This window comes from Diabrotica virgifera, chromosome 3 (assembly GCF_917563875.1).
Source record: "Diabrotica virgifera virgifera chromosome 3, PGI_DIABVI_V3a".
In the NCBI taxonomy this organism is placed as follows: Eukaryota; Metazoa; Arthropoda; class Insecta; order Coleoptera; family Chrysomelidae; genus Diabrotica; species Diabrotica virgifera.
Window position 1 is genome coordinate 172,691,560 of NC_065445.1, and position 23,199 is coordinate 172,714,758.

At 33.4% G+C, this 23,199-nt stretch overlaps 1 protein-coding gene across 1 annotated transcript in view; it reads left to right on the forward strand.

Annotated features, from left to right (window-relative positions):
- Positions 1 to 10,892, forward strand: part of LOC114342161 (prostatic acid phosphatase) — a 61,148-nt gene extending 50,256 nt beyond the window's left edge. Inside the window, exon 5 of the mRNA XM_028292944.1 lies at positions 10,442 to 10,892. Coding sequence (XP_028148745.1) covers positions 10,442 to 10,848 — 407 coding nt within the window. The 3' untranslated portion in view covers positions 10,849 to 10,892. The remainder of the gene's footprint in view (positions 1 to 10,441) is intronic.
- Positions 10,893 to 23,199: the final 12,307 nt, after the last annotated feature.

Below are 23,199 nucleotides of genomic sequence, written 5' to 3' on the forward strand. Positions count from 1 at the left end.
GCAAATGTGATCTGGGGGCCCCCTACCGGGAGGTCTGGGGAATTTACTCCCAGCGCAAGGCAGGGGCCCGGAAAAATGTTTGATATTTAACCCCTTGAAAGCGCATTCTCATTCCTATGTGAACACCACACTCTCTTCTTCTTTTTTTTTTCAGCATGTCCTACAATAACTATAAAATTAGCAGGGCTAATGATTACAGTTTCATCTGTATTTGAGATTGCGGACGGATTATCAACGAATGCGTTCGTTATATATAATGTAAAAAATCGTCTTACTTTGTACCGAACGAATAACCAAGCGAACACCTACGAATTCGTCACTTCGTTCGTGTTCACTTTGATTTAAAAGCACCTTAAGGTGCCAAGCTACTGCAGTGTGAGCCAAGCACACTCAGTGAAGCTGGTCAGTGTACTGGTGGGACTGATCCTAATGTGCTCATTTTATCTTATGTATAACTTTCTTTTCAATATGTGGTTCTTTTCATGTACCAAGATGTGGTCTGGGGTAAATTGATTAAGACAAAGTAGTTGGGACCTGGGGTCTCTATTCCACTTGCATTTTAGTTTTTATTTCGCCAAAATAACGAATTTCCTCAGTCACCATTTATATGTTTACGAAAGGTCTCGGGGGCCCCAGCTTAGCCCGGGCCCCCTCTTCCAATGGTATTTTAGGTTTTATTACGTCGAAATAAATAATTTGCCCAAGGTTGCCCTACTCCATTTTGGTTGTTTGGATTGTATTTCAAATTTCCATTTCTTTTTTTATTTTTCTCAGAATCCCTTTGTTTGTGAAGTGTTCAGTCCACAATATTTTTAAATTCCTACACCTACAACTCAAACGATTCCAGTTTTTTCGTTAATATCGCATCCAATGTCCAGCATTCAATGCCCAAGCCTCCATTTTATAAAACAAAATCGAGAAAACGTAGTACCTCGACAAAATAATTCTTAGCTCCAACTTTAAATCTATTGTGCAGATCATTCTTCTTATTTTGTTGACGATCAATAATATCTCACAAATTCTCTATGGGATTCAGATCAGGCCTGCAGAGTGACCAGTTCATGGTTTGTATGCCAACCTCGCCTCGTCCAAATAATCACGGACCACACACGCAACATGTGGTCGTGCATTAATATGCATTAAAAGAAAATTATTACCAGAGATCGGCATTTCTCGCCAGTGGCGCACACCTACACCCCCTACACGCGACACTATATATACACGAAATTTTCGATTTTTTAAATCTGACTGAATTTAAAATTGGGCCAACTCCCATCTTAAAGTTCAGGACGTTCTCGTCCCCAAAACTCCCAAAAATTTTAAAAATTTAACTCCGACCTTTGCGGCTTCTAATAGAAGCGATCATTACCTTTCCAACGCATGTTTAATTTTGAAAATCGGTTGTACCGTTCAAAAGTTACCGAGCTCAGAAATATGAGTCAAATTTTATTTAAAAAAGAGAAAATGTTTGTGGATATGTATGTATGTATGTGTGTGGAAAATTTAAACCGATCTGAATTTTTTTTCTGTGTTTGAAGAGGTGGTGAGGGCCGATTCAGAACCGGTGTACTTTGTGAGTTTTGACTACCCATAACTGCCGGTTTCACAAAGTCAAGTTAACTTGTGGTTAAGAGATAACCAGAGGTTACCCCGAAATATGATGTGTTTCACAATATCAGGTCAACGGCGAAGTTGTGGTTAACCGACAGAATTTTTAACCAGAGCTTGGAGTGATGGTTAAGTTCTTAACCAGAGGTTATCCTAACCTAATTTCGTTTTATTGACAGGACAGAATGTAGAGTGATCGAGAGTGATACACGTAAATTATTAATTACAGATATATGAATTTCTAATATGATGTACTTAATAGGTCTGGATCCCGCGTATGAAAAAAAAGTTGATTAATAGCAAGCTGAAAATTTGTTAATAGCTTAAGGGTGTCTAGTCGGATAAACTTTGATATATGGGAACACTGGAGCAGCGGCAGTTTTAATTTTGGAATAGGTTAAAAATTTGGAACGGTCAGACCACGAAAACGGCACATTTATTTTGTCCGACAGAACAGACTCTCCGAACAGAGATTAAACTCTTATGCAATAATCAGACTGCTATTTATCACCTGTCACAATTTCTGTTATTTGACATATTCTGCATGTTCCACTCATTAAAACGCCCATTTGGTGATAAATAGCAGTCTGATTTTTGCATGAGAGTTTAATCTCTGTTCGGAGAGTTTAAGTCTGTTCTGTCGGACAAAATACATGTGCCGTTTTCGTGGTCTGAACGTTCCAAATTTTTAACCTGTTCCACAATTAAAACTTCCCCTGTTCCAGTGTTCCCCGTATATCAAAGTTTGTCCGACTAGACACCCTTAAGCTATTAACAAATTTTCAGCTTGCTATTAATCAACTTTTTTTCATACGCGGGATCCAGACATATAAATGTGTTTAGCATTTCAGAGGCCAATAATTTTTCGATTTTTAAATGATTTGCTTCCTGGGATAATTAATACACATAATATAATATATAGTCTCTTGCTTGCTACATGTTTTTATATTAACAATTTAATTTTAACGACTTTGGCGAAAGACCTTAAAACAAATATTGTTCTTAAGCAAAACTTGAAATGTATAATGCGCATGTAATATACAGCGTGTGTACTTTAGTTGGCCACGTATGGGAAGCATTTTTAATATTAATTTTACGAACAAAAGATACATCAAAAAAAGTTCTGCATACTAATAATTTATTTGGTCAAAAATCTAAGATTCAACCATAATATATCAAATTTTATTAATCCCATAGGAGATATGTTAAAATATATGAATTTTTAAGGCAAGATAGCAAGAATCAACATCAAAAATATGATTGTGCAAATGAAACCACAAGTCTCGCAATCAATATCCTAACCACACATATATTTTCCTTAATTTGCAAAATAAACTCCACAACTCAATATAAAATCCCTAAAAAATATATACAACAAATAGTCCTAAAAAAATATAACAATCTATTGAATTTATGCTAATAAAAATTAATCAAAACTCATCTGACTGATCAGCTGATCTGATAATTCTCCATAAAAATGTTATTTCTTGTGATCATTGTCCATAATTTCCTACCAACATAAGAAAAATAAAACAAAACTTACGGTCAACTAACCATGATTGAATCTGTGGTTGTGAAACAGCATCTGTCAGTTAGACTGTGGGCAAAGGTTAGTTGACCGCTAGGGTTAATCGCAGCTTGTGAAACTGACCGTAAGCCAGCTATAGGACTTGGTAGGTACAAAACGGCATATTTTTTGGCGGTATATATCTTCGGTTCAAGAAGAGAAAGCAGAACAATAAATACACCAAATCAATACCGTTGAGTTAAGCTTTAAAATGGTGTCTAAGCTGTCAGGATCAGACATACACACGGCTCAGTATAGCCGAAAAACTGAAAAACTAAGCTTTGAAAATTTTGGTTTTTCGAAAATTACTCAAAATTTCAACCTACGAATTACGCCAATAACTGAGCGTTTGTAGAAGGACTCTAGACAAATCTAACGGTGTATACCTTATATCCGGGAAAATTCGAATTTTTAAGTTATGGGCTTCATAAGTATGATCAAATCTATTTCTTATGGGAAAAACGGTTTTTCAAGCTCAATAATTCCTGTAATCGCTTCAGTTATTATACTTGACCTTAGATGCATAAGATACGAGTCGTACGAGATACGTACTACTTGTCAATACGTTTCAAACTCATGTTTAGTGAACAAAATCGGTTAAGCCCTTTAAAAGTTATTAAGCTACAAAATTATAATCCAATTAACGATTATTCCCTAAATGGTTTATGTAGTTGTAGTGGTTACGACGCTAATTTTATCTGTCAACGGGCAATCCGAGTTCATTTACTGGCCATCCCAATATTTTTTTCAATCTATTTCGAATAGAAAAAAATCTAGGGTAGATTCGATGGACACTAGATCATTTGGGAGATAATGCGACAAAGGCGACCATTAATAAAGCTTAAAGTGTAATCGAGAAACATTGCATTCAACTTTATACATTTAATTTATAAATAACTTTGAAAAACTCCTGGGGCCTGATTCTAATTCATTTCGACAGTCGCAATTTCATTTCGACACCGCGCGATTCTTGGGGATATTAACCTTATTATGTTGAGACTGCTCAGAATTTGGGTTGGCGCTTCGGTTTCTTGGATTTTGTTGATAGTCTGGGAAAATTATCGAAAAAATACCATTTTTGGGAAAAATTATTTACCAGCTATTTTATTGCTAAAATCGAATCTTAAGATTGCATATATTAGTAATATGGGGTATGACAAGTCCGCAGAAAGTGTGTTATTTTATTTATAAACAAATTAGCACTCCTAAATCTTCTTTTTTTTTTCAATTAGTGGTCTGTAACTCCTATATTTTTTCCTTTGAGCCAAAAACACTCAAATAAAAATTCACCGTAATTTAGTTCTGCACAAAGTTATTTTTTTTCCGATTTCCTTCAACAAAAATTTTACTCAGAAAATCCGAGTTTTCCCAAAAAATCTGCCATTTTCAATTAAAATTTTAGGGAAGTACCTAATTATTTATCAATAATTAAATAATTGAAGACATGAAAGATTTATTATAGTAGATTATACAGAGGGGCTAAATTATGGAATAAATTCATTTCTTTAAAACGGACGATTTTGGAGCAAAATCCCGAAAGAGGTCGATTTTTATTTTTAAATTACAATTTTTTGGCATATATTTCATACTAGTGACGTCATCCATCTGAGCGTGATGACGTAATCGATAATTTTGTTAATGGGAATAGGGGTCGTGTGGTAGGTCATTTGAAAGGGCGTTTAATTCTCTATTCAGTAATATAAACATTAATATCATTAGGTATTTATACATGGTTGCCAAAAAAAAATTTTGAATTAAATTAATTGGCGCAAAAAGAAGAATGTATGTAATTTATTTAACTCAAAATACATTGTACTGCTGTCAGAAAATAGAAAAAAAGGTTTATTTCACAAATAAACATTTCTTTTCGCTTAAATTAAATCACAAACAGACTCCCTCCTACCTATTGGCAGTTTGAACTTTTAATTTAAGCTAAAAGCAATGTTTATTTGCAAAATAAACATTTTTTTCTATTTTCTGACAGCAATACAATGTATTTTGAGTTAAATAAATTACATGCATTCTTCTTCTTGCGTCAATTAATTTAATTCAAAATTTTTCTTGGCCTCCCTGTATAAATAATGAAACTAATGTTTATAATACTGAATAGAGAATTGAACGCCTTTGTAAATGAGCTACAACACGAACCCATATTCCTATTTAAAAAAATAATTACGTCATCACGCTCGGATGGATGACGTCACTAGTTTGAAATATATGCCAAGAAATTTAATTTAAAAATAAAAATCGACCTGTTTCGGGATTTTTCTCTAAAATCGTCCATTTTAGAGAAAATGAATTTATTCCATAATTTAGCCCCTCTCTGTATATCAGGAGACCGGCGACAATCTAACCAATAGTTTAGCAATAATTAAAATGTTAATTAAAAAATTTCGGTCGAAATAATAACCAGAAAGATTATGATACACCAGAATAACTATGATTTTCATATAAAAAAGCACTATACCTATTCAACGTACCTTACAGGATTGAAATTGGACCATTTGAGCGGTCTCGGGAATGTTATAAAGAAACAATTTTTTGGCTTATAAACAAATAGAACCCCTCAGAAAATATTAGATGAAATTAAATTAAGTTAACGCTGTTGAAAAGAGCACGGCTTCTGTGTCCTTTTCGAAGAAAAACAAATTGAATTGCGAGGAGTGATTCCAGGTATAACCGGTCAAATTTGACCGGCATTTGCGACAGAGTTATAAACAACAGGATTTTAATCTTTGAACCATTAGATACCTTTTAATTCCGGTCTTCTTTGTACATACAAATTTTCATATCTTCAAGACACTCATAACAAAAAAGATTTATGTCACTGTCACCAAATTATTTAATTATTGATAAATAATTACTTCCCTCAAATTTTAGTTGAAAATTAAAGATTTTGTTTGGAAAACCCGAATTTTCCGAAGAAAATTTCCGTCGAAGGAAATTGGAATAAATTATTAATGTGCAGAATTAAATTACTGTCAATTTTTATGTGAGTGTTTTGGTTTAAAGTTAAAATTTTCGGAGTTTTAGAGCAATAATAAAAAAAAAGATTTCGGAGCGCTAATTTGTTTATAAACAAAATAGCACACTTTCTGTGGACTTTGCACAGCTATATTACTAATATAGGAAATCTTGAAGATTTTATTTCAGCATGTCCAGCAATAAAATAGCTGGTAATTAATTTTCCTTGTTTTTTACTAATTTTCCCAGATTATTACCTCACATCTTTCATTGAGTTGATGATTCATGTTGTGGACATTCTCAATTATTATATTTCTAATTTAATACTATTCTATCTAATTCCTCAAAACAAGCAAATTTCAATTAAACCCAGCTATATTATAATACCTTTTGATTTAGTTTTCCTTGCAAGAAATAAACAAAACACATCTAAACTAAACCTAACCTCGCTTTTGGCCATTCATTCATCTCCGTGTCAAATAATTTCGACAGTCGCCATCGCCATATTGAAAGCGACTTGTTTAGTGTCGAAATTTGATTTAGAATCAGGGCCCTGATACAATGATAAAAAAACCGTTAAACGCCGTAAAAACGAGTGGCGCATACAATATTCCAGCTACAAAAGATCTGATATGAATATTACGTGGCGCGAAAATGTATTTCCATTTTGATGCAAAACAAAATTCTAGTTTTATTTTAAAAGATTTTTTCATAATCTTTGCTTATTGTATGCGCCACTCATTTTTACTGCGTTTAGCGGTTATTTATTCTTGTTTTCTATATTATATAAGGAGCAAAGGAAACTACGTGGTTGACAAAACGTTTGTAATATACCTTCCATATTTGTTAAGGAACCGACCATTCTTGTAAAAATTAGAGTGCTTGTATTTCTAAAGGGTGATTCATTTAGAGGTACTTTTTTGGTGGGAATTTGATGGGAGATTGTGTGTTTAAACGTCGTGTTTAAATCGTATCACCTGACGTCGCATTTTTATTCAGTATTGTTTGACATTTCATCCTGGAAAGACTTAGCTCGACACTACTTCTAGAAATTATTCAGCTGTATTACTAAAATAGGCGTTCAATGAGTGTTTCGTGCGCTTAGAGTTAGAGTAACTTATGGTCCATATAATTGGCCTACCGAACGCACAATTCGCTATACCATCAGTAAGTTTAAATCCCTGTTTTCATTATTGGATAACACATGACTAAATAGACCATATTCAGCACATACTGAAGAAAATATGGCGGCGGTAACGGATTGTGTACACGAAGGTAACGAAGAATCGATTCGTCGCAGTTATCAATAGCTTGGCTTGTCGTATACAACAACTTGGCGTATATTACGTAAGAATCTTGGTGTAAAAGCTTACAAATTTAATTAGTACAAGATCTGAGGACGATGGACCTTCCGAGTCGTCACCGTTTCAGTCGAAGTGCTCTTGATAGGCTTGCAGAAGATCCACTGTTTTCGAAAAAAAAAATTGTGTTACGATGAGGCTCATTTTTGGCTTAATGGGGACATGAATAAACAAAACGCCCGTATTTCGCTTGATGAGCAACCCGAAGAGGTACAAGAGTTGCCATTATATTCAGAAAAGAAGACTGTTTGGTGTGGATTATGGGCCGGTGGAATCGTCGGTCCAGGTGTCTTTAAAACAGAGGCCGGCCAGAATGTTACTGTGAATGGAGACGGTTATCGCCAGTGCCAGTTAATGAATAGGCAAAGTAGGTAATTGCCTAGAGGCCTCGGCCCCGGCTCCAACGGGGGCCTCGAAGTGCCCAAAATGAAAAAAAAATGAAAGCATATGTTATGAGAATAAGTCGCTAATGAATGCCACTTGATAGAAGAAACAGTACTGCCTATCAGTCTGCACAGTTTTTTAGAAAAGTAGTAAGAGCAAGAGCAACAAATGAGACAGCGCCCACTCGATACCCTCTCCTTCATTACCCATGCCTTTCGCTACATATCAGGCAAATACAATAGTTTCCAGGCTCATTTATCTAACATTAACAAACGTGTAATTTACATTTTTTGTGCCGCACAGTCGCACACTCGCTTAGTTGGAGTAAGTGCTGCTAAAAGTTGTGCTGGACCTGTTAGAGCAATATCGTATTTTGGATTTGTTCAGTTCGTGTATAACTTTTTTTCAGCCTCTACCCACCCGTTGGGAAGCTACAATCAAATGCTTAAATGAAACTTAACTAAACCATCCCATTCACCACGATCTAATCATTGTCATTAAAAGAACAAGCAGCACTATATAGACTGCAAGGGCTGATGCAACAAGAGCTTTGTCTAAAGGTTACAACGCCTTCAAATATCCTCTTCATACTCTTGCTCAAGACCTTAATCAGAAAGCTGAAACAGTTCGTGAGGCTAAGTGTTTGTTGAAAGAACTGTCAAAACAAAAACATTCATAATTGATGAATTTTAGGCAACAATTTTAGAACTCATCAACGCTGTCAGGAAATCATTACAGAGAGAAGAGATTGAACTTGAAACTGCAGTTCAGTTTCTAAAATGACTTTTGGAGTTCTTAAAATCCCCAAGAGATAATTTTGCTTACTACGAGCAGTACCGGTGCTAAGTTACAGCGCGTCCGCCTGCAAAAGTAGTATAGGCGCCCTTCGTTTTTTTAATTAGTATTTTCTATAACACTAGCAGAAAAAAAACTCATTTTAAACAAAAGACAACAGCCCTTAAAACAGGGGCGCCAAATTTTACAGTAAAAAAAATTGAAATTGAAATCCCTTTTCTCAATATTGTTTATTTCCGGGAATCTGATAATAGTCATATTTATCTATTTAATGATGTATTCTAATTATACTCTTGTTTATTGTCCTTAACTTCCTAGAAATAATAGGTTAAACTTAAAATTACAAACAATAGGTGACTATTAAAGGTTGGCAGGTACATCACGTACCGTTAACAGATTATTATCTACTTAATGATGTATAAAGCTGTATAGAGCTAGAATAAAGTAGACAAAAGCGGTAGAAGACGATTTAAAAGAGTTTAAGATAACTGAACCACCAAAGGTTTGGAGAAAAATCTGGAGTAGGCTAAGCAAGCATTTAACCTCCACTGCATGTAGAATTGATTTGTATAATATATAGGTGTTACTAGTTCTATTGAAGTACGATAGGTATATTTCACACCCCCACCTCAATAGTATTTCATCCTATTGTTAGTTTATATCACACTTTTTTCTAAAAGTTTCCTGAACTGATATTTCTTAGTACGATCTTCTAGACACTCAGACACTCAATGTCTAGTGTTTCAAAATATTTGGGTATTTTTTGGGGAATGTTAGGTACCTATTATTTTAAACATTTGTTTAGATATAATTTCTTTATAAGATACCAAACTGACCTCAAGAAGCCTTTAACGTAGTGTAGGTAACTGCGGAAATCACAATTTTTCTATTCAATAGATTTCTGTTTATAATAATCCGTTATCGAGTAGTAATTTTTGTAACAAAAATGTTTAAGTGAAATTTAATAAAAAAATTTCTTCTTGGTAAAAGGTATATTAGTTTAAAAAGCCCTAAAGGGCTACAAACATATGAACAAAACGTTTTCACTCTGTAACAAGAGCATCATCAGTGTTACAAAAACATGGTGAGCCAACCAAAAAATACAAAGGTCAAAGCCTTTCAAAAACCAGACAAAAGTCTTATATAAATGAAAACATCAAAAAATCCAAAGGATGGATAAAATTCCTAAGGATACGGCCCTAGGGCAACATATGACTCCCACACGTTTTAAGTGGGTCAAAAGATAACTAGGTCATTCTGTTATAAGTGGTGGCAGGCAACTCTTGACCCACTTACAACGTGTGGGAGTCATATGTTGCCCTAGGGCCGTATCCTTAGGAATTTTTTCCATCCTTTGGATTTTTCGATGTTTTCATTTATATAAGACTTTTGTCTGTTTTTTGAAAGGCTTTGACCTTTGTATTTTTTAGTTGGCTCACCATGTTCTTGTAACACTGATGATACTCTTGTTACAGAGCGAAAACGTTTTGTTCATATGTTTGTAGCCCTTTAGGGCTTTTTACACTAATATACCTTTTACCAAGAAAAAATTTTTTTATTAAATTTCACTTGTAATTAATGGTATACAGCCAACTACAGGAAGTTCTTCCTTGTGGAAAAATATTTAAGGTTTTGTTTACTTCCATTCAATATGAAAATAACTAAAAAACTTGCTGGTAAAGGTTTTAGTTAGATATCTACTAGCAAAACTCTTAACTAGTCAAAAACGTTTCAAATAATTAATTAAAATATATCTTTTCAGTTTTGCTGTATGGTGGTTCTATTGCTGGCACTTCAGACATGATAAGGTTACGTATTGGTTGCCTCTACCAATACCTCTTCCAGTACTTTGACAGTTTCTCAGATTCATCATTAACTCATAGACCTAAGTTTCTTTTGATAAGCGCACATGACCTAACTGTCTTACCACTACTAAAATCAATGGAGGCGTTTAAAAAACTCGTCAAATTTGGAGAAGCTGTCATTTATGAACTCAGGCGACACACCGATGGAAGTTTCTACATTAACGTATTTCATAGAACACAAGATGATTTGGAGCAGTTGGATATTTTAGAATGTGGCTTTAATTGTAATTATTCTGAATATACGAAATTATTTGAGAAATTTTGTCTAGATCCTAAGGATTGGGAAATTGAATGTAACAGTTAAAAATATTATATTGTGTATAAAGAAAAACATTTTGTCGGTTAAAAGTGTATTTATTTAATAATTTACCTTTGATATTGTTTGAAAGCGTATCTTGTAGCGTCTTATAGACGAGAACATAAAGCACTGAAATCGCCTGAACCTGTTGTCGTTCTGTATAGCTGAGCCACTATGTTGTATATCGTTCAGACCGTGACCAGACACCTCGTAACGCGACAGTTCGTAACCGGACAAGTAGTAACGGACAACTCGTAACGGCGACAGTTCGTAACAGCGACACTTGGTAACGGCGACAGTTCGTAACAATACAAATTCGTAACGGACAATTCGTAACGTCCAAATTGAATTATTCTGTTTATTTTTGTTAACGTGGAAACTTACTGTTATTACAGTTATAATTGAAATTATGTTTATTAATTTAACGAATCAGTACGGGGATAAACATGTTTTAACACATTTTATATTTCGTGTTTCAGTGTATATTAAAAGTCTTTAAACACAAACAAATATGTAAATACATACAAACTTTTAACAATATTCTTAAAAGTTTATTCCACTTATTGTTCCTTAAAGGGTACCCCCCGTTAAGATAGGCAAAATGCCCTCACTCCCAGAATTCAATATTTTTATTTTTTTTACGTTCTATGCAATTAAAAAATGAGATAACGCGGATTTTTAGCTCGCCACCCCCCTTACCCCTCCCCCCACAGCCAAAAAGGTAGATTTTTATATTTAATTTTTTTTTAGTTGGGTTGCAATTGATTTCAAAATTTCAAAAAATTCACACATATATCTGAGACTTTTACAAAACATGTCCATTTTTTATGGACCCGTAGGTCGAGTGTACATAACCTCAAAAAAATTTTTAACTTTTTAAAGCTTATAACTTTTTTTTGGAGGGGGCTGCAGGTCCAATTTTTTTGAATTTTGTGTATTTTATCAAAAGCTATCTCTCTGATTTTTTTCAGATTTTTCCGTTACCTGCGCCATCTTGAAAAATCCGGAAAAGTGTTTTTTTAGGGGGTTTTTGGGGATTTTCTCCATTTTATAGACTGCAACATGGATCAACTCAAGGTTTTGTTAATAGATTATGTAGAATTTGAAATAACTGAGTATTTTAGGACTATCAAAAATTGAGCAAAACCCCCCAAGCCCCTCAAAAACCATGTTTTTTTAAGTTATATAAAGGTTTTTGTTGGCTTAATGATATTTTTTGAGATCGATACAGCCTAAAATTTTTTTTCATTTTTTACTTTATATGTGATTAAAAAATAAGACTCATCGCATTTTTAGCTCACCACCCTCTTCCCCTGCCTCCAAAAAAACAACAATTCTTTTTTTTTATTTAGTTAAGTTGCAATTAATTTAAAAATTTTATGAGGCTTCTAAAAAACATATCTATTTTTTATAGACCCGTAGGTCAAGTATACACATAACGTCAAAATTCCTTTTTTATTTTTTTGAAACGTATTTTTGACTTCGATCGATACTTCTTGTTTTAACGATATTTTTTTAAAACGTCCAATGAATTGTACATCTCTCTCGCGGACGACCGCCTCAATACGTGCTTAGCGCTCATTTTTAATTATTAAAATTAATAGTTAGTAATAAAATAATGACAAAAATTTCTTCAGGCTCTTGAAGGGGGGGCTTTAAACTTTGATTTGGTCGCTTTCTGACTTTCCTAATAAATAATTTTTAATCGAGTTATTAAGCCTTGAAAATGGCCATTTTCGCGTTTTTAAAATTTTAAATCGCGTGTAACTCGACAACAGTCAATTTTAGAGCAATATCACAACAGGTTTTTGTTCAGGTTGATCCAGATAATCTAAAACAGATTTGTCCGAAGTGAAAAAAATTGATTTTTTGAATTCATTTAAAAAATTGTTTAAACAATTTTTCGACCGTGGTACAGGGCACCTTGTGAATTTGTTTAAAGGATCTGTTTTTGAGTAAGTTTGTGCAAAAAAACGAATCGGAATAATTTACCTAACGGGGACAAGCATACATCGTGGACTATTTGCATTATGAGCCAAGTGTAGATGGTTTGGAAAACATTAAACGATAAATATCTATGTCTTGTATATATCTGTTCTGTTGTTCGCATGCAGCTGCCATAGTATAATATTTATGGCATGGAAGATATTCTACAAAAATCATCATGCCAGCAGATTATCTTGCAAAACTCTTTGACAATACAGATGTTATACCTGTAATAGACGAAGACAGCGATGAAGACTTTAGAACTGTTAAGTGTAATACCAACGAATACAACTCTCCGAATACTCTATGAATATACCTATACGGAGCTATATATTCTTTGGTAACACTTTCCTCATTCTTTTTATGGTGTTTTATGTGGCAGCAAACGTGAAGCAAAGTGTCATTATAGGCAGAGATACATATAGGTTATGTAGATGGTACAAGCAGATGTTTGAATAATTAGAATATGTATAATGTAAGGTAATATTAGGGTACCTACTAAATACAAACTAATGAACAAAGGACAAAATGTTTTGATTCACAAAACTACAAGAAGTATGATATATTAAAATGTACTTTTTGTAATTTATAATTTAATAATTATTAACTATTCTAAATGGGAAATAAGCCACAATTTAACTAAAAAGTGATTTTATTAACGTTTCGACGTCCACCACGTTGTAAAAATACAAAATATTAATAAATTAAACAAAAATGTAGCTTGGTAAAAAAATCTTATCTTAAAAATATCTAATAATTTAATTTAATCTGACTTATTTATATAGATCGCCCCAAACCCTTTTTTCAGTGCGTCACCGATTATCGAATTCTCTCTAACGCATTACAGATGGAAAATAAAATCATTTTTTAGTTAAATTGTGGCTTATTTCCCATTTAGAATAGTTAATTACAAAAATGCCACAAAGAAATAGCTTTAGAACAACATTTGCGATTTAATTGCAAAGCCAACTTAAAAAAAATAAAATCGAAAAATTTACGTTTTTGGCTGTGGGGAGGGGTAATAGGGGAAGTGGGCTAAAATTGCGGTGAGTCATAATTGTTTAATCAGATAGAACGTAAAAAAATTAAAAAAAATATTCAGGCTGTATCGACCTCAAAAAATATGATTAGACCCGCAAAATCCTTACAAAACTTTAACTAAATAAAAAAATAAAAGAATTGACGTTTTTGTGGGGGCAGGGGGAGGGGGTGGTGGGCTAAAAATGCGATGAGTCTTATTTTTTAATCACATATAAAGTAAAAAAATGAAAAAAATTCAAAATTTTTAGGCTGTATCGATCTCAAAAAATATCATTAAGCTAACAAAAACCCTTATATAACTTAAAAAAAACATGGTTTTTGGGGGGCTTGGGGTATTTTGCCCAATTTTTGATAGTCCTAAAATACTCAGTTATTTCAAATTCTACATAATCTATTAACAAAACTTGAGTTGATCTATGTTGCAGTCTATAAAATGGAGAAAATCCCCAAAAACCCCCTAAAAAAACAGTTACCTGATTTTTCAAGATGGCGCAGGTAATGGAAAAATCTGAAAAATCAGAGAGATAACTTTTGATAAAATACACAAAATGCAAAAAAAATTGGACCTGCAGCCCCCCCCCCCCCCCAAGAAAAAGTTAAAGCTTTAAAAAAGTTAAAAAATTTTTTGAGGTTATGTACACTCGACCTACGGGTTCATAAAAAATAAACATGTTTTGTAAAAGTCTCAGATATATATGTGAATTTTTTGAAATTTTAAAATCAATTGCAACCCAACTAAAAAAAATTAAATCTAAAAATCTACCTTTTTGGCTGTGGGGGGAGGGGTAAGGGGGGTGGCGAGCTAAAAATCAGCGTTATCTCATTTTTTAATTGCATAGAACGTAAAAAAAGAAAAATATTGAATTCTGGGAGTGAGGGCATTTTGCCTATCTTAACGGGGGGTACCCTTTGCATATGCCTAGACAAAGGTATAATGAAGTAATTAATTCCTGAAATCTTTAATCTGACAACCGTCTTAGACATTCCAAACTTTTTAAATGAACATTTTGTAAAGAAAAGATTATAATTACCTGTTATTATAATAAACCTTGTGATTCGTAATATCTTTGGGGCATTCAATCAACGGTTATAGTTGATAAGAGGGATGGCTTCTAATACTTTAATACTTGGTTTAAGTACTTTTATTATATTCTAAAACACGAAATATGAAATAAATGTTTATCATGATACTGATTCGTTAAATTGATAAACATAATTCCATTTATAACTGTAATAAAAGTTAGTTTCCACGTTAACAACAATAAACAGAATAATTCAATTTGGACGTTACGAATTGTCCGTTACGAATTTGTATAGTTACGAACTGTCGCCGTTACGAAGTGTCGCCGTTACGAACTGTCGCTGTTACGAGTTGTCCATTACCAACTGTCCGGTTACGAACTGTCGCGTTACGAGATGTCGTGGAACCCGTTCAGACATATTCCTGAATTGGTTTTGGCTGAAGCATCAAATACAATTCTAACATCAGTGGTAGGGCTATCTTCACGAAGAGCAGCAAAATGAGGTAAAAAACATCGAAAACCTTTAACTGCCTCCTTATCGGTTAATTGTCTTATATGTTGTAAATCTAAATACTCATTCATTCATTTATTATATTTATCTTTCAAAACCTTATTATATTCCAATTTTCTCTCTTGAGAAAGTAATCTGTTAATTGCTAAGGGTTTTTATTCACCTAATTGAGTACCCAAGTAGCACAATAAAAACATTTTAGTTTTATTTAAAGTTTATAAAGGTTTTATTGTGGTAAATAAGAAGATAATGGTTTTAAAGTTACCTTGTAAATATACTGCCAGAACTTTAAAAATTTTAAGCATTTGTCACTGCTTTTAAAGTATCTAATAAGAGTATCAAATAAGACTAATTAATCTTAATAGATAACTTGTCTTATTGTAGTTTTAAAATGGTTTATTCTCAGTTCAATTTAAAACCAATCAGTTTTATGAAGAACTTCCGGACTATTTGGTTTTAGTAGATTCTAGTTTGTAACCTTTTATTTTTATTGCAGTTTTAAAGATTCTCCTAATATGACTAATAAAACATATTATTAAAACTACTTGATCTCAAGACTATTATGTCAGTATATCATATGCATTAAAACTATTTTTTTAGATTTCTTTAAAGTTGCTTTCTTAAAAACAATTATTAAGCTATATTAAAAGCAAACACTCTTAACTGAATCAATTTGGTTATCGTAAAGACTAAACTATGCTCTTTGTTAAAAACAATAAAACTAAACTCATCCCCTCTTCTTTCATGTTCAAAATGGTCGGCCATTTGTTTTAGAGCTAAAAATAGGTGTAGTGTTTTGTAAAAAGTGGAAGTACAGTTTGTATGGAAGAAATAAGTCACAAGTACTTAAAATATAAAAGAACTGGTCATTACGGCTTATTTTTCAAAGAATACAACACACACAACACTACTCCGCCTTGATTTTAAGGTTATATTCGCATTATAACCGGGTGGCATTATTGACAGCAGCATTAAAACTAAACGGTTTTCATTCCAAAGCAACCTTGCTCTTATGTAGGATATATGCTCTTGGAAAGGTGTAAAATAAAACCATTTGATCTTAACAATTCTCTGTCGATAGACTAAATAGTTTTATTTGGTTTTCAGCCATATTTCTTTCTGGAGACGCTGAAAACCATGATAGGTTACAATATAAGGCTTACATAAAAATTATAAATAAGCGACTTAAAGATATAAATTGGATTTATTTTAACATTAAAACATTGGAGTGCCGAAAAAGTTAATGAGCTGTAAACACGTAGTGTCTCGGCTCTTGATATTTTGCCTATTACCAGTGAAACTACCAGTTTTTAATTATAGTTAAAGTGATCAAACTAACTTTAAACTGTAAGTTTTATACCACATGTATTACTTAATCGTATATTTGCGTATTTAAACCAGTTGTGTTAGTCTATATTCCTGTCTACTACAGCAGTTATTGTAAATAGACACAGGTTTATGGATTATAAACAATTTACCAGTTTGTTTTTTGCGGGAAACGAAAGTAATTAGTTTCGGTAGTACGGTAAATAAACTATCAATATATCATCAGATGTTACTATATAGAATATCCCAGCGAATAAATCTTATTCTACCGCAGTAGCACAGCAAAATTTCTTCCCAGGAAGAGAAAATGCAAAACTTTTTAGCGCTATTGATAATACACCACTTCAAGATTACCTTATTTCTTTAGGTAACTTAATAAATCCCAAAAATATCTTATTCTCGTCTCGCCTATCTAATAATCGAATATGCATGTATTTAAGTAGCAAGCAAGCTGTTGAGGATTTTATGACAAACTGTGGTTCTATAGAGGTTAATAGGGAAATAGGGCTCATAACGCCTGCAGAAAGAATAGTGCTATCAAATGCTTGTCCAAGTATCCCACGCGAAGTAATCATCAAAGAATTAAAATATATCGGCCTAAACTTAGGTTCTCCAATCACTTTCTTAAAGATCAGTGCCTCTTTTCCAGAATATAGCCATATAAACAGTTTTAGAAGGCAAGTGTTTATTAGTCCGCAAAACACAACGATCCCAGATTTAATTCTTCTAAATTATGATAATACTAATAATAGAGTATTCATTTCGCAGGATAGTATGACATGCTATATCTGTAAACAAATCGGTCACATTGCTAGTAACTGTTCAAGCAATAAAAATTCTTCTTCTCAGCCTTCAGGACCCTTACCCCCCCTACTGTTCAATCTTCTGACTCTCCTACCAATGCTGGTAATCAACTAGACCAAACTTCTAATAAAGATCAAAATAAAAATACCGAAATAGTTCTAAAAGTATCCACATCAAACACCTCTAACTCTACATCAGTGGAAATTATACAGCCCGTTTCTAAAGCAACCCAAGATTTAAAAATTAACGAAAATACTCCACTGGAATCTTCTGCTACAGCCGAAAATATAGAGATAATTTCACAGACTTCACTAGCGATCACGAAAGAATCACCCTGTCCCTCCACCAAACGAACCATAGAGGAAAAATTATCTCCACCTGTCGAAGATATTGTTGATAATCAAACATATCTTTTTCCTGCTGAGCCTCATAAAACCAAAACTCAAAAGAATAAAAATCCTAAACGCTCATTACCTATCCCGGAATCGCTTGAATCATATTTAAATAAACAATCAACACCGTCCATTTTAAGCTATGACCAATTAATGATTTATTTATTAAGCGCAACAGGCCTTGTAGGCCTAGGGTTAAAATGTTTACATTCCTGATTACATAAGTAATATAATAAATAACTTAATATAACTTACATAATTTATAAAACTTATAAATTTTATTTAATTACACTTCAGTCTTTTAATACACTCCTTCACCACCTCCCTCCATCTCCTTCTGTCCAATGCTAGTTCTTTCCATCTCTCAATGTTACTTTTCTTTAAGTCTTCATACACACTGTCCTTCTATCTTTTCCTTGGCCTGCCTTTCCTCCTCTTTTGTATTGGTCTTCGTGAGAGTACCATTTTTGGCATTCGTTTACTTCCCATTCTCTCGATGTGCCCCAAGTATCGTATTCTCTGTGCGTTGATCATCGTCGTGATCGTTGGCTCTTGATATAGTTCTTAGAATTCTTTATTGGTTCTTCTTCTCCACTGACCTTCTATTTTCACACCTCCATATCTTTGCATTTTTCTCTCCCATCTTTCTAAAAGGTCTGTTTCTGACTTTTTGAGCACCCATGTTTCGCATGCGTATGTTACTGTAGGTCTGATAACAGTCTTATAAATTACTATTTTTGTTTTTCTTGATACGTATTTGGATTTTAATAATGTGCGTAACGCTTCATATTTTTTATTTCCTTTAGCTATTCTTGCCTTTATCTTCCCTTCTTTATGACCATTTTCATCTATTTTGGCTCCCATGTAAATAATTTCTTTGGCTCTTTTGAACGAGTATGTTTTTTCTCCATCTATTTGTACTATGATGTTATTCTCTTTTTCTTTTTTGATCTCTCCCATTATCATATACTTTGTCCTTTCTTCATTTATTTTAAGTCCGAATTTTTCGGCTTCTGTTATTACGTTTTTCATTAACTTTTGTAGTTCTTTTTTGCTTGTTGCTAATAGCGTCAGATCATCTGCAAATGCTATGCATTGGTGGCCGTTTTTAAGCATCGTTTCTTGCATGTTTATTCTGCTTTTCCTGATTATTCCTTCCAATGATAGATTGAATGCCGTTGTTGATAGCTGGTCTCCTTGTCGTAATTCTTCCTTGGTTTCAAACTTTTTGGATGTATACCCTTTCCAAGCTATTTCGTTTGTTGTGTTTCCACCGTCATCTTTACCATCCTGACAATTTTACTTGGTATCCCCAATTCTTTCATCAGTTCGTACATCTGCTGTATGTTTACTGTGTCGTAAGCCTGCTTAAAGTCTATGAACAAAGCATATGTTTTATGTTCGTAACAGGTAGTCTGTATTTCTTTTAAGGCAAATATTTGGTCTGTCGTTGATCTGTTGTTTCTAAAACCTGCCTGGTATTCTCCCAGTATTTTTTCCGAATATTGACTTAGCCTTTTTCTTATACTTTTTGCTAAGGTTTTGTAAACTATTTCTAATAGTGCGATGCCTCTGTAGTTTTCGCATAGCGTTCTATCACCTTTTTTATGTATAGGGCATATCCTTGCTATGATCCATTCTTCTGGCATTTTTTCTACTTCCCATATTCTTTTTATCAGGTCATATATCTCTTTCTGTAGTCTTTTCCCTCCTGATTTTATCATTTCGGCCGATATTTCTGTTATTCCTGGGCTTTTGTTATTTTTCAAGCTCTTTATTTCGTTCTTTATTTCTTGTTCTGTGTCTAATATAGGAGGTATATATACGTCAGACTCGGAGCTAAGGGTGGTAGTCTTCAGGTTCTTTTCAATGTTAAGTAGTTAAGGGAGAATAAAACATCTTCACTCGACGAACACCAAGTTTATTCTGTCTTTTAATTATATTATTTTTATTAATCAGAATGTGTTATTGCTACAAATACACGGGTGCTTATTCAGCGCCCGTGGCTCAAGGATTCGACACTCAATATTTAAATAAACAATGAAGGTAAATGTTAGTCGATATTACACAATCTTGACCCAGTTCAATATTGGATATTATTTAATATTAATTCATCTTCTGATACTGATAAAAATCTTAATCTCATAATCTTATTCCAGGACACCATCTCCCTACGATGAAGATTTTTTTTTTATTATCTGATTTACGAAATGAAAAAAATCTTAATTGGTATTAGGATAAATTTTACGGTGTGTTTACTAACAAATATTATTTTTTGTACCTCGGTCAAAATTGTGTCATATTAATACTGACCTATCCAAATGAAAATGAAACTATGTACAAGCTTGCTTATTTTACATTTTCACTTTTATACGCCAATAAAACACAAACATTACCTTGAAAACATTAAACCTAAATAATAAATATATATACATAATTTACAAACACAAACTTCAATAATGTAAAATATTGTCTATTCTTACATAATTCCTTTTCTTTTTATCTCGAGAAATTATACACTCAGAAATTATATTTTATACTTTACTTTAACTCAAAGATTTAAAAAGAAATTACAACTTAAACTCTTAAAATTTAATTTACTCTCTTAATTCTTGTTCTGTTACTAGACTTCTAAATTCTCTATTTTTTTTCTTCTTCTTCTTCTTTTTTTTTTTTCTTGTCAGGTACATACTTCACACTAATTACATTTTTCTTTATTTTCTTTATACTTAGTACTTTCTTCATAGTGCACTATAAAACATAAATCTTCTTCTTATTCATATTTCTTCTTTATATCATTTACTTCATATTTTATATAATATCTTCACATATCTTCATATATCATATTTCAAATCATTTATCATAATTCTTCATTTATATATCATTTACTTTATAAATTCTTCATTTTCTAACCCTTACCTACTTGGTGGGTAGTTTTCCGCAACTTTATACCCTTGACTTTGCTTCCGGTCCTTTCTCCACGTCTTTAGTCGTGGGAAGGTTTGTTCCAAAAATACAAAATGGATAGTTGTGCGTCTCTAAAATTTTTTCTACTTCTCGCATCCCTAAATTCCTGTCTGAACCTAGTGCTCCCCCTTAGTTAAGAATAGGATTACTTCAAAACAAAAACTGGGTATGCTAAAATCTTCTAACATATTTAAATAAATCAGTAAACTCAATAATTCATCATCATAAAACATAAAACATCATATTTATACTAAAATTCGACAGTACTAAAAAAATTAAATCAAAAACCTGTTATCGGCCTCTAAAAACTTCAAAATTCAATATTGAAAAACAAATCGAAAGAAAGTATTAATAACAATAGACTGTATTCTGTTAAAATAATCATAAAAAGCTCATCAGCTACCATTGCTGAATACTTAATTCTACGTCTGATTCTGTTTCTGGGTCTGGTTCTGGTTCTGGGTACCCATTAACATATTTACCTAATTTTACATAAAACTACGAATGAAAAAAACTTATAATCGATAAAATAATTAAAATTTAACTTTTGGTTCCAATTAACTACTAATAGTTCACTTTCTTTTTGAAAATAATCACTTTTATAACGTTATAACAAAATAGTCTTATCTCTATTTCTCTAGTTATACCTGCTATAAAGCCTTACATAAATTATGTTTTTCATTCAAATATTTAAATATATTTATAATATAAGAACTTCAAGTTCTTATATAAACAACGATAGTAAAAAAGCTACATCTAGTGTAAACGTTACTCAACTTCATAACCATGTGTTCTGTATACAGCGGAGCGACGTTACCGGCAGTACATGTGAGAGTTGAGGTATTGAACATATATCTGCAAAAATCCACTTGTTTTATCAAATTTGCACTTACCCCAGTTTATTTATTTAGCGTATGGCTTAAGTATATCACAGAATATATTTAGATTTATGCATTATACAATGCATCACAAACAGATGTCCAATTTTTTTATATATTCGATTGACCCTTCGGTTGCCATTACAAAGTCTATAGGGTCGCCTGTGTATGCTCTGCGTGGGCAGTCCTGAACAATGTGACTGATCGTCTGTCTTGCAGCGCCGCAGTCACAAGAAGGCGAGGGGAGTTTACCCCATATGTGGAGGGAGTCGGCGCATCTTCCACAGTTTGTGCGAATTCGATTAAGGGCTGCCCAAATCTTACGGGGACGTTCAAATTCGCCAGGTTTCCCTATGATGTCCGGTAGACTATGGTAATGCGGATCTGTCCTACTTTCCCAATCTTCTCTCCATCGGGTATTTAAGTCAAAGTTGGATTGCTGCAGCGCTTGAGCAGACTGTAGAGGGGGTAACCTGGATCGGAGACGGTTTCCAAGAATATCGGGGATGTCGTTGTGGACTAGAAGCTGGCGACTGTCCATTATTTTGTTATATTCTTTAACCAATGCATGTTCGCGGCGTAGGTTGGGTGGTGCTATATTACTAAGGGTAGGTGGCCACATTGTAGGGGTGGGCTTAATTGTGCCTGTTATCATACGCATAGTACGGTTTAGTTGGGTGTCGACCAGGTGGGTATGCCTGCTATTTAGCCACACTGGAGCACAGTATTCTGCCACCGGATATATCAGGCCAAGAGCAGAGGATCTTAATGTTGATGCTGTGGACCCCCATGTAGTGCCGCAGAGTTTCTGTATTATATTGTTGCGTGTTTTCAATTTTGCTGCTGTTTTCGTCAGGTGTTCTCTGAATGTGAGCGTTCTGTCTAGAGTAACCCCAAGGTATTTCTGGTATTTGTTGTGTTTTAACAGCTTGCTATTAAAATACACTCGCAATTCTCTGTTTGCCAACTTGTTGTTTAGATGAAAAGCTGATACTTCAGTTTTTGTAGTACTTGGCTGTAGTCTCCATTTCTTAAGGTATTCGCTGAGGATGGATAAGTCATTCGTGAGAGTGATTTCTGTAGTTTCTAAAGATTGGTGGCTTGTTGCAAGGGTCCAGTCGTCAGCATATCCAAACTTCCGAGATTCGGTTTCAGGCATGTCAGCAATATAGAGGCTGAAAAGTAAAGGGGCAAGGACAGAACCCCGTGGAAGACCATTGTTAAGTTTCATCTGTCTACTCGTCTCCTTTCCCATTATAACCTGGAAGGCTCTGTTGGTCAGCATGTTGTCAATGAGGTTAATTATCTTTCTGCAGGGGATAATGCGGGCCAGTTTATATATTAATCCCTGTCTCCAAACACTATGCTGCTGTTAGATCTATAACTATCATATGCTGCTGTTAGATCTATAAATACTGTTGCTGTCTTTT